General features: G+C 39.8%; 1 protein-coding gene across 9 annotated transcripts in view; it reads left to right on the forward strand.

Annotated features, from left to right (window-relative positions):
- The first annotated feature begins 6,984 nt into the window (after positions 1–6,984).
- The window catches only part of SLC24A2 (solute carrier family 24 member 2), a 111,526-nt gene continuing 105,502 nt past the window's right edge, over positions 6,985–13,008 (forward strand). Inside the window, exons 1-2 of one of the 9 annotated variants that reach the window (XM_056514492.1) lie at positions 6,985–7,161; positions 9,025–10,099. In XM_056514492.1, the coding sequence (XP_056370467.1) occupies positions 9,167–10,099 (933 nt within the window). In that variant the 5' untranslated portion in view covers positions 6,985–7,161; positions 9,025–9,166. Of the gene's footprint in view, positions 7,162–7,231; positions 7,400–9,024; positions 10,100–13,008 lie in introns of those variants that run through there. The other 8 variants (XM_056514497.1, XM_056514489.1, XM_056514494.1 and 5 more) reach the window with 8 other exon arrangements.

Here is a 13,008-nt window from a genome sequence, read left to right on the forward strand (position 1 = left end):
TGGCCTTTTGGTATTTGGAGGGAGACTTTTAGGTTCTGCAGGAAGTGATGCTGGTGGTCCAGCTGCAGAGAGTTGCAAAAGTCAACATCTCTTAGATGTGACACAGAACAGAGGTTCTTAGCACTAGAGATTACATATCTGGGATAAAAAAAAAAAACCAAACCAAAACCAAAACAACATACTCAGATCAAGTAATTGCATCTGTCTTCTTAAATTTTTCTTAATGTAATGAACATATTACAGTGACCTTTAGAATGTCTAATGGGTGATGCATTTAAGCTTTTTGAATATTTAAGTCACCTTCAAATTATGTTTCACTTGTTTATTTCTACCTTAGTCTGTGCAATAAGTGGCATCATAGTCAAGATGGATTAAAAACAATCCAACCACCACATACAGATAATTCCAGATCTCAATTTCATATTTTGTCTTAAACCTCAACTATAGAAATAATCCTCTGCTGTTTCACTTGAACTACGATGCTGGTCTGGTCTGTTTTTCTAATTAATAGAAAAAGCTACTACAGTAAATAAAAAGATCACTGCTCTTCATTTGTGATCAGAATCATTCTACATAAGGTTTGTAAGCATCAGAAATTTGAATATATTTTGGGATGTATTTATCTAAAAAGCTCTTAATGAAAGCAGGAAGATTACACAAACTTGAATTATTAAATGCAAGACAGAGAGTCTTCCATTTAAGAAAAAAAAAAAAGTGTGTCTTGTCTTCTGCAAATGTCTTCAATCGTATTTATTTTGATTACTACTTCTATTTTATATTCTATTTCCAGATCCCATTGTTAGTTTTTTTCTTTTCATAGGACTAATTCTTCAGTTCTGCTTTAAATCAGTCTTTCACCTTGTTCTGAAATTCAATATAGCGCAACTCAGTGCTTTGACCACAACCAAATACAAAGCCCACTATGTCAGCTGTTCTTTGAAAGATTTTTTTTCCTTTTGCAACCACTGCAAATTTTGAAATTCTGCTGATAGATGGGGTCTCTTGTCTACTGACCTGGGCATGCTTTAGCCCACGATGTAAGCACTCTCTGCAGGACTCTGTAACAGTGAGCAATACAAATTGGTGCTATGCAGACAAGGACCTAGCAGTGTAAGAAGGAAATAGTCCTTGAATTTTCTTTATTTTCATTGGCAATGTCAAGGGGTTAGCATTGACTTCAGTCATAAAAAAGATTTTCTTATCTCTTTCATTTTGCTTCCTCTGTACTCCAACTCTGTGCACAGTTAAGCATAGTTCGTAAGTTCATAGTTCACTATTTCAAACCTCACTATCTGAGGACAATTTTTAATTCATATTTATTCCCCTGAAATAAATCCAAAAGTGTGTAAGAATGTACCTGAAAACTAGATTACTGCAGAGATGAAGACAAATAACTTGTAATTCACAGAGTGCAAGGATTATGAGAATCAAGGACAGAGAAATGGTGGAAGAAAGGAATTGCTATGTGATATAGCAACAAAGACAATTTAGTTTGTAGGAGGAGTATGGTCAGTGGGAGTATTTCTGACACAGAGTATTTCTGTCACAGAACTAAGTGTTAAGCTGTTGTGGTTCTGCTCTGAGATGTTCCTCTCAAGCCTAGATAAAGAGAAGGAAGATTTATACTTTCATTGAATTAGACTGTCCTTTAAGGAGACTGTTATGTTATAATGACATCATTTACAATTGCCTTATTTCCAATTAGTATTTCAAACATTATATTAAAAAAAAACATTATTTAGTGTTCTGGAAACATAGCCAAAAAAGCTTTTGTGTTTAAAGTTATACTCAGTTTATATTTTCCTCTCACTTCATTCACTAGCATAAACTGGAATTTTAAAAAAGCAGTTAGTTTTAGCCTTCTTAATAAAGTTTTTCATGGTGCTCATTATAACTGTGGAGTACACAGGTACAGTCCCCAGATTCCTCATCTTATTTATTTCTAAAAACAAACAAATAAAATAGACCCAAAAAATCCCAACCAAAAACAAACAAAAAAACCCCTAAAACACCAAAAAACCTGAACCAAAACCAAACAAAAACTCCCTCGAAAACTCTGAAAGCTTTAAAAATTAATTATTTATTATAAAATGTACACTTTCATTACCACTGATCATGGTATATAATAATAGTACCAAGGCTGTTTCAAAAGGTGTGTAATGGCAAGTAACATTTAACCAACTGCAAGTTAAACAGAAATGTCAGATGATCTTTGAGGCTTAATAATAAGTAAATACTAACAGAGGAAGGTAAAGCACGTATTTTGCATCTTTTGCAGCTAACTCCCAAAGGCAGGCTAGTTGATGGTATGACAGCAAACTATAATAGTTACCCAGTGATACTGATCTACCTGCATTTTAGTTTGTGGTTTTGACTCAAGTGAAGAATGAGTACCATTGTGTATATGTTTGTATTTTGTTTCCCAATATACAGAGTGCTGATAAGTAACATTCCTAACTTAAGGCACTTGTAGGATGTACTCATCACTAAGAATTTAATTTCCGAATACTAAGTTTAGATGTCCTCTTAATATGGGCTACTGGAAACTTGTTACTGTAGTTACTTTAAAGAATTATAAAGACCATATCCGTGCTGTTCCAGTTTTGTCTGGGATAGAGTTATCTACAAGGGCTATGGGCTATCTCTTGAATTTGTATCAGAAAGGGTGTTGATGTCACAGGGATGCTTGCATTACTGCTGAGCAGGGCTTAAGCAGTGTCAGGCCTTTTCTGCTCCTCACAGCACTCTACCACAGCTCTCTAGTGGGCTGGGGATACCCAAGGAGCTGGGAGAGGACACAGCTGGGACAGCTGACCCCAAGTGACCAAAGGGATACCCCAGACCATATGGCATCATGCTCAGCATACAGAGCTGGGGGAAGGAGAAGGAAGTGTTCCTCATGCCCAGCTACCATCCTTCCAGGAGCAAACCTGCTCCAGCACAGCCTTTCCCATGGCTGCATCCCCCCTCAAGGGGCATATGTGCCCTGCCATGGGCTTCTCCCTGGCCACACACATTGAGGGGCTCCAACAAGGTGTTCTTGCTGCAGCATGCACTAATCCCCGGGCCACAGCCCTCCCAGAGGAGTACCTGCAGTGGCACAGGCATATCCATGGACACAGACACTTTGGGGTGCCCTGCTCTCTCCTGTGGGTACTCATTCACAGGCCACAGTGCTTTCAGCTGCTTTCACAGAGGAGGGCCAGCCTGCCCAGTACAGAATGAGCAGTGATGCCCTGGCCATCACCACAGCATTCCCAGAACATTCCCAGTCCCAGCAGAACAATGTGATCAGCAGCACAGCCCTATGGCAAGCAGAGAAAGCAAAAAGCAGTCATTAACAAGCACTAATACACAGCCAGGCAAGTGAGCAAGCAAGCACAGCAGCTTGTTGATTAACAGCTAAGCAGCATAACTGTTAGTAATTCAATCTAGCACATTCCTATCAAACATTATTTTGCACCCTTTAATATTCACACTGAGTAACAAAAAGGACTCTTGTGGTTTAATTCTACCATCAGCTAGCTACAGGGTCACTACCCCACATGAGGATAGGAGGCAGAATCAGAATGATAAAGGTGAGAAATCTAATGGTTTTGCAATAACAATGATTTAAAAAATAAACAGAGGCTGCACATGCAAGCAAAGCAAAACAAGGAGTTAAATAATCACCTCCCATGGGTAGGAAAGAGCTCATCCATCCCCAATAAAGCAGTCTTCCATCATATATGATGATGACTGGGGAAAACAAAGACAATCACCATGAACATTTCTTGTTCCTTCTCCCCTGCTCTATATGCTGAGCATGATACCATATGATCTGTGATATCTCTTGGGTCGATTAGGTTCAGCTGCCTGGTTGTTTTCCTTCCAGCTCCTTCTACACCCTCAGCCTTCTTGCTGGTGGGGTGGGGTAAAGAAAAGTAAAGGCCTTGATGCTGTGTAATGAAACCAAGTAATAAAGCATCTTTGACTTACCAACACTGTTTCCACCACAAATCCAAACTATAACCCAACAGTGGCTATTACAAAGAAAATGATCTCAGCTGAAACCAGAACCAGAGTTTTAACTTAACTCTATGTTGTCATCTTTTCCATCCTGTTTCACTTGTTACAAATGGCAAAGTGTGAAATAATTTAGATATTTCAAATGTCACCTGTTCCAAACTGCAATTAGCATTTAAAAGCTTAACATCCATTTTCATTCAAATATGCCGCCTCTGTAGTCATGGTAACCTCCTCATCAGCTTTATCTTCCAGCTTTAGAAGGTACTGCTGGGGTACTGGGAGATGTTGTTATTTAGGATTTTTCATTTGTTTCCCTCCTCCTTCCCTCTCCAGCACAAAAAAACACACCTCTGTGCTTGCTTTTACCAAGTTGATGGCTTACAGCAGCAAGAAAATAGACAAAACAAAAAAATACTGCAGATATATATATATATATGAACGTTTTACTTCTTGGAGCTTCCTGGAAATAGGAATTGGTGAAGAAGGGTGGCTTATGAATTCAGATGGCTCCTCACACATGATGCAGTAAACTACAGATAAGGTATTAAAAGCTATAGATCAGCATAAATATAAATAAAAACAAAAATCTAGTCACATTTACAAATGTGTAGGAGTAGAATCCAAATACTTAGCAGAGGTGCCTTCTCCCCTCTCTTTAAAGGAAAAACATTGAACCAACTCTGAGGCAAATATTGCTCCATTCAAATGATTTAGTTATTCTGTATTTAACCACGATACACTCTGGTGTTTAATTTTGTGTGAAAAAAAAGAGATTTTTCTTATTGTTATTATCCTTCTTATACTAATGTAACTGTGCTTATTTATTTCTCTCTTGATTATTAGGCAGCATTTACATGAGAATGGGTCAGCTGATTCAAAATGCTTAAATCATTGGTAGAGATACTCATCTGTGAGCCACATAATTTTTTTTACAGATATTATTGTCCTTGGCTTGCAACGCATTTTTATTGTTGGGAGAAAAATCATTTCAAGTACAGAGAAACAGGTGGACATTAGAATTCAGATACATGGAGTTTGGATAGTAGATAATATTATTATAGAGAATATAATAGCATAATTATAGGAGATTTTCTACATATTCTCCCTGTGGTCATTTGTAAAAGTCACCTAGTTCCAATTTTTAATTCATAAAATTGGGGTACTATGCACAAATCTCAGCCTGCCTCTGGGCCATCTGTGAAGCTGTAAAACCATTTTTGGTATTTTTTCAAGTGGCTGCTTCTCACAGACCGCAATCCAACAATTCAGCAGTCACAAGAAATTTTGTAAGCATACCCACTCTTAGTCCCTGTCGCACTGTACAACAGGCACAGGTTGAATGTTTGAGTTGTAGCTACTTCATTTAGGTCTTGCAAACCTGGATACAGAAGTAAATCTCCATTTTACCTAATTCTTATCTACATGGGGTCTCTGGAAGCACGGCTAAAAGCAATCTCCACTTGTGTTCTTGCATCATCCTGAGACTGAACAAAGGCAAGTGGAGATAGTCAACAGGCCCCCTCCCTCAACCCTCAGCCACTAATGACCACCTCCCAATAGGTAACATGAAATAAATGTACACTGCACCAGCAGATTCTGGCCTTAAAGGGCACTCTGTGTGTGTGACTCAGCCATGGCTCTCACTAGAAACCACCGAAATTTTGGAAATATCTTTACAACCTTTTAAATCTCCTTGATGGCCACATAGTTCCTAAGATGCCTGCTGTACTTTGGTGTACCTGGTTTTGCCATCTCCTAAGTCTTTAAAAACTTATAGGTTTCCCATTTATGCCAAGGGCAAACCAAACAGCCCAGGTCCTACAAAATACCTGTGCACACCAGACTTATCCTAACAGTCCTTATTTTTCATGTGATGTCCTAATATACTTATAATACCCATGTATTATAATTTAGGACAAATTCTTACATTTTTGTATTCTTTGTGAAGCACCAATCGGCAGTTATTTTCTGTTTGCCGAGGGGTGAAATCTGACCTCAAAATGAAGCAGGTAGAAACTGCAAAAGGTTATTATTTATCCCAAAGAGAGCTCACCTCTTACAGTAAGGTTTTTCAGAATGTGGAAAGGATGTCACCAAAAGCAGAGAAGTGTTAGTGAGCTGTTTGCCAAACTCTTCTCGAACTCAACAGCTATCCCACCCAAAACATCCAAATATCCTTGCTCTTGTCTGGACTCTGCATTTTTCAAGGACTTCCAGATGAAGTTCTTCTTAAACTTCCCTGAGCCAATCAGGGTCTTCCTGGGGTGTTGGCCTGCCTACACTGGATTACTTTGGTTTATCCGTGGATTACCATGTAGGTTTTTTTAACAATGGCGTAAGGGTGAAGTGCAACTGGTATTTCAAAAGAGCATCACCTGTGTACTCTAACACTTCTCTGGCATACGTCAGAGGAAATTAACTATGGCAGAGCTGCATTGTAGCTGTTTCAATGTTTGTGAATTTTGAAGCAATTGCTTAATGAAGCACAGCTTACTGGGAAAATACTAGTTTTGGAAGCAGAAGATCAAAATAGAAGGGGGCAGCTCTGGCTAAGGATTTCTCCTGTTTTCTCGTGTGTTCAGTGCATCTTTATTGTTCTCTTTGGCAACTTTGAAATGCAGTTAGAAGAAATTTCTGTTCAGCAGTAAATTAATCACGAAGAATAATTTAATCGTGGTCATGTCGTCTTCCTTAAATCAAAACCAAAACGAATCGTCCTTCTCTTTCATTTCCTCATTTCCCTTCGTGTGTCACAAAGGATATTTTGATCAGAAGGCCTCACCTCTTTGAAATAACCCCGCTCTTCGAGGCTTATTACCTTTGCTAGAAGCGCTGAATTTCACCTCGCTTAAACCGCGCCAGCTAACCCAGGATGAAGGGGGGAAATTAGAAAAAAACCAATCGGTCGCCCCCGCGGCTCGGCCGGCGACCCCGGTCCCGCGGGAGCGCGGCGGGCGGGGCGGGCACGGCGGCCCCGCCTGCAGGGGCGGGTCCGCACCGCCGCCCGCCGCAGCCGACCGAGCGGGGCTCAGCCGGGCCGCCGTGCCCGTCCCTTCCCTGTCCCCGTCCCCGTCCCCATCCCGCTCCTTGCTGCCCGTGCTGCCGGGCGCCCGCGGCCGGCCCGCAGCGCAGCGCGGCGCGGCGCAGCTCCGGGTGAGCGCGGCCGGGAGCGCGGGCGGGGGTTGGGCTGCGGCGGTGCGGGGACTCCCATCGGCGAATTCCCGCCTCCATGGGCGGTACCTGCTGCCCAGGGGTGACCGCTGCCCCCAGCCCGCCGCCGGTGCCTCCGCGGCTCTCCGCGCTGGCGGCTGGAGCCGCTCCCCTTTCCGAGGTGGAAAAAGTTTGTGCGGCGCGGAGCGGAGCGCGGCGGAGCGGTGCGAACTTGGGCTGAGTTAGGCGAGGCTCTGCGGCATCTCCGCGGGGGGACGGGGAGGAAGGCGGGGCGGCGGGGCCGGGGTCCGCCGTGCCGGGAGCGGTCCGGCCGAGCGCTGCCGAGCGATCCCGGGCAGCGCAGGGACAGCGGGCGCTGCTCCGCATCCCGCTCGCCGGGCGGCCCCGGGAGCGCCGGCACCGGCCCGTCTCCGCCGGCGGCGCTCGGCAGCGCTGGCGGGGCCGTTCCGGTGTCCTTACTGCTTAATGTTGCTGTGGCAGTCCGTCGAGTGTTAACTCTGAGGCGGAAAGCAAGTATCTCTGCTGTGCTGCTGCGTCTTGCGGATGAAGTATGTCTCTATGACGTCTTAGCGTGGAAACTGTTTGAAAAAATCAGGAGAAACTGCGAATGACTTAAGAACTTATAGGGAAATAACTGCATGTAAAAGCTATAATCCTGTATTTGAGGATACAAAATCAGTAATTCTGCTGATTGATAGAATGTTCAGAATTCTGCTACTGCTACAAATGACTTGAGTACGAGATGTAACAAAGTATTTTTGGGCAGTAATTGTAAAGACTAACATGCAGTTTTATTGAGACTGTATAATGTATTTTGTTTCTTATAAAATACAATACTTACTGTGCAAGATGTATATGTAGCTAACTTCTACATTACACATATCCTTCTAATTCCTTAACCAAAACACCTGTTCTTATCTAGAGGTTTTTTCTTATGTTAGAAGTGGTTATTCAAGAACGCTCATCTCTGGCATGTATGAATAGTCATTCTTGCATAATTCCTTACCATTTCATTTGTTTCAGGATCAACTCTTCTGTAAATTTAAACAATTTTCTGAAGTGTTGGTAAGAGGGACACTTTTAAAAGGTGCCACATAGGTTTTCTTACATCCCACATTTATTGCTGAATGCATGATATAAAGCAAAATGAGGGATGACTGAATGTTTTGTCTTGACTCGTCCAAGACAGTGTCCTAAGTTTGATCAGAAGCAAGCCAAGTCTCTCTGTAAACCTTAGTCCTAAAGAAAGGACCTAAAGGAACTTCCATTTCAATCCTGTTCCAGCATCAGAGTGTTCTACTTACACATCGATGACTATTGCTTTGTGCACACATAACAGTTCAATTAATGCTGCCTCAGCTGTCTAAAGGTCTGATGAGATGCTTGTTAGCACTTTGATTGCTTTTTCTGGCACTATTGCCCCTGCATTTGGGATTTGGACATTTCATGTTCATAGTGGAAAGTAATTACAGCAGGTAATAATCTTTGGTATATCCATTAAAATAATAGGTTCTTCATTTTTCTACAACATCTGAGGACAGTTTTTACCTTCCACTAGGTCTTTGTTTTTGTTTGTTTTGTTTTTTTTTTCTCCTTTGTCAACAACTGAAGAGAGCAGTGGCTCAGAGGCATGCGAGAGCCATAAAATGAGTATTGGTAAATTGTTGTCCACGGGGTTACTGCTTAAAAAAAACATATAATTGCTGTGGCTGGTGGGATGTGATAGAGCTTTATGTTACATATTCTGCTTCAAATTTTAAATGTAACCCGGTCTGTAAAATGCTTTCATAAGTTTCTAATCACTTCCTGTTTCACTAATATCAATAATATGTTTGTCCTTTTAAGATGAATGAAGAAAATACATCCTATGAAGAGTAAAAGTACTTGATTCTGGGAAGACTCTTGCAGCACTTCTAACTTTAAAGCTGGAGAAAAGTATGAAGGAACAGTCCGTCTGACTCCCTCATCATCTTGCAGAGAACTCAAAATGGCTCTTCAGAAAAAAACTGTTTTTGGTGTCTTGGAGGAGTGGTGTTTGGCAGAACCGCTGTTTGGTTGCAGGTGGCACCAGAATGTCAGGAAAAAACTGAGACTGATACGGATTGTAGGGCTCCTTGTCAGTGTAGTGGCCATTAGTACTTTCTCGCTTTCAATGAGTGCCTTTTTCGAGATGGAACCACGTAGCATGGCGCTGGCCAGCAGCCTAGGTAGCCAAAAGCTGGTGCATGGGCACCAAAGAACTCTCTTGGATTTCACAGAACAGAATGAAAACGGCACTCCAGATCCACATGCTGCTATGAAACACGAAGCTGGGCACGACAATGAAACAGATGATCATGCGAAGGGAGAGTACCCCGAGGACCTTTTCTCTCTTGAGGAGAGAAGACAGGGAGCAGTGATCCTCCATATAATTGGAATGATTTACATGTTCATAGCCTTAGCCATAGTCTGTGATGAGTTCTTTGTTCCTTCCTTGACTGTCATCACTGAAAAACTGGCCATTTCTGAGGATGTGGCAGGGGCAACCTTCATGGCTGCTGGTGGATCAGCCCCAGAACTCTTCACTTCTTTGATAGGAGTGTTTATATCCCACAGCAACGTTGGCATTGGTACCATAGTGGGATCTGCCGTGTTCAATATCCTATTTGTTATTGGAATGTGTGCTTTATTTTCTAAAGAGATCTTGAACCTTACTTGGTGGCCACTCTTTCGAGATATGTCCTTTTACATCATTGACTTGATCTTGCTAATCATCTTTTTTCTGGATAACTTCATAATGTGGTGGGAAAGCGTAACACTCCTGACAGCATATTTTTCCTATGTGACATTTATGAAGTTCAATGTCCAAGTAGAAGAATTGGTGAAGAAATTTTTAAACAGGAACAAGGTTGAGAAGGTAACAACAGATGCTGAAGGGAAGGTTGGTCAATTTTTAGTTGAATTATATATGTACTAATGTCCTTATAAGTGCTGAGTCCTTCTATAGCATAAGGCTTCTAATATAGTCCAGTAAGCGATATAGAAAAGTTCCATGTTTTGGTCAAATGTCTTTTTGTTTAATCAAACTGATATTACTGAAAATAAAAAAACAAATAGCCTTCTAGTAAATCAATAGCTTTTAACTCCAGAATAATCCTGATCTCACAGAAAGCAAGAAAGAAAATGCCAGCAAAAAGACATAAACCTTTACTCAGCATTTTGGCACATTGATGAGGTCTGAGCTATTTTTTCCCTAAGCTTTTGGATTAAGCAGTGACAATAACTGGGGAGGATCTTGTGACAAAATTTGGCTTTCTATAGACTTTTAATGCACTTTCTTCCTCAGAGAAGGTGCAAATAATTCAGAACAAAATTATACAAAGGTATTTTCATACACCATCTAGTTTTTCATCTACCCAGTGCTAATAATACAACATTAACTTCCTTTTTAATTAGTGGCAGTTATCTGAAAAAAACTCATGAAAAGAGTGACCACAATGGCAAAAGTAGTAGGTTTTCTGTTTAAGGAGGATGGTTTCCATATGCTATTTGCAACTATGCAAACTGATTTTTGTCCACAAGTAGATAATGAAATTTATGCACAGAGGGCTTGGTTGGGTCTTCAGCAATTATTATAATCTTTTAAATAGCTTCTTCTTAAAGCAAGCAATATTTAAGGGACCTATGAAGCTGAGTTGGTTAATACTTAGGCAGGTAGCAATATGTTGGAATGTCTGCTTTTATATAACTCTGGATATATTCATCAGATAAGGTTTTATTATGCAGTAATTATTCAGATTATCAGGGAACTAGCTGCTCACTGTTCAGTTTCTTTTATTTAGCAGTCCTATATGAAATGGTTCAAAAGAGACACAATCCACCAATGTAAGTGCACAGCACGTTAACAGGAGGATAGAGACACAGCAGAGCTGGATATTTTAAAAGTTGACAGACAGATTCACTTCTAGGGCAAGCCACAAACCACCAAAATTAAACCCAAAAAAAGTCTCTTTTTTTTTTTTTTGTTTTTTGTTTTTTGTTTTTTTTTTTGTTTTATTGTCTGATGGGGTTTAACAGCTGTACACTTACTTGTAACTTTATCTTTTCTCTTTTTTTTTTTTTTTTTTTTTTCTCAAAATCAGCATGCTTATCTTAGTCTTTCTCAAAATGTGTAATTGGGATTTTATACGTTAGTGAAAAGAAAGGTCAACACCAAAAAAATACTTGCCTCTATTAGCAAAGGGTTTCTTTAACTACATTAGTTGGTTTCTAAATAATCTAAGAGTTCATAGTGCACTCTAAGTCCTTTGACAGTTAGTGCTAATAATATGTAGATAGAAAGACTGTGGTATATGAAACAGACTTCATCTGTCCAAAACTGAACAGAAAATATAAATCTGTAACTGGTCTGAAGCATTTATCAATGTGAAAAGCCTTGTGTTGTCCAGGCAGGCTACAAGGTAAGGGAGAGTAGATGTATATCAAAGTGTTTAATTATTTTCAGCTGAACAGAAGAATAAATCATATGCGAGCCACATTGAACATTATTTATATTTGAAGTACTCTAGATGGACTTGATTTTAAAAGGATACCTTTAGGACCACTGATTTATTATTTGACATTTTAATTACTTAGTGTTTGTTTATAATACAGGTTCACAGGTTTCAGATAGGGGTGAAAATAAAAATAAAAAAAAGGCTACTTTTCCTAAAGTCACAAGCCTTGCATCATACGTTTCATAAATATATTTTTCCAGAATTAACTTGAATTTAATTAGAATGATAAAATAATGTATTCATAAATCATTGAGGAGTGAAGAACGATGGAAGATGCTCTAATTTTGTTGCAATTTAGCTAATACATATTTTGTGCTTCCTAGGGAAAATAGCTTCTCAAGGTGTCAGGCCATGTTTCTACTCTGTGAGCCATGCTGTAAAGACATCTTTTTGAATATTTCACTGATGCCTTGAAATTATAAGGCATTATGAATTATATTATTCTTCAGCTGAACAGCATTAAGCAGGATGAATGAAATTATTTTCTTATAGCAAGGATTTCACAGATTATGTTTGTTGGATAAAATCTCAGTGAAGTTTTCTCTTAATTCATTTGCTATAATTAGATAATTGGTTGTCTTGCTTTTTAAATTAAAAAAAGAAAAAAAAAAAAAAAAAACGGGAAAAAGAAAAAAGAAAAACTATTATGTGTAGTCCTAAGCCTGATAACTAGGACTTTCAGCTTGAAGTTATGTCTAAAGCAAAGGATAAAAGGCTTTTATAGTCCCAGATCTGGTGCCTCATAGTGAACAGGATGCACATGAATATTTATTTCCTAAACACTGAGGGTTATAAGTATCACAGAAGTGACAGTTTTGGCTTTTGGTGGCAAAAAATATTTCATTTCTATGTTAGCTGTTAGCCTAGATTGCTTCCACTCATCAAGAGCATGTATGTACAATTGTATGCATTGAATTAGTACACCGAACACAGAATTTGCAATCTCAGTTGTTTCTGATGGAAACTCTTTTGCTCTCTCTCTTCCCCCACTGAGGCAGAAAATTAATAGTCAGCTATCTGGAACTGGGTGTGTTAAAGTCTCTTGAAATATTTTAATTTCAGGAGAATAGTGAAAATTCTCTTTCCTATAATCAAAATTTCCTCTGCCTATCTGTTGCTGATTCTGCTGCTGTCACACTGGCAAGTATTCTGCTAAAAAAATGCATGTGTTGTATTTATCTTTAAGACTGTTGTAATCTGAAAGCAGCTCAACAAATTTGAGAAGTCTAAATAAGGCATCATAAAGCTGGATAGTGAAGGGTTAGGTGGCTTATTAGCAAACAAGTATCAAAGA

Source organism: Oenanthe melanoleuca, chromosome Z (genome assembly GCF_029582105.1).
Source record: "Oenanthe melanoleuca isolate GR-GAL-2019-014 chromosome Z, OMel1.0, whole genome shotgun sequence".
Taxonomy (NCBI): Eukaryota; Metazoa; Chordata; class Aves; order Passeriformes; family Muscicapidae; genus Oenanthe; species Oenanthe melanoleuca.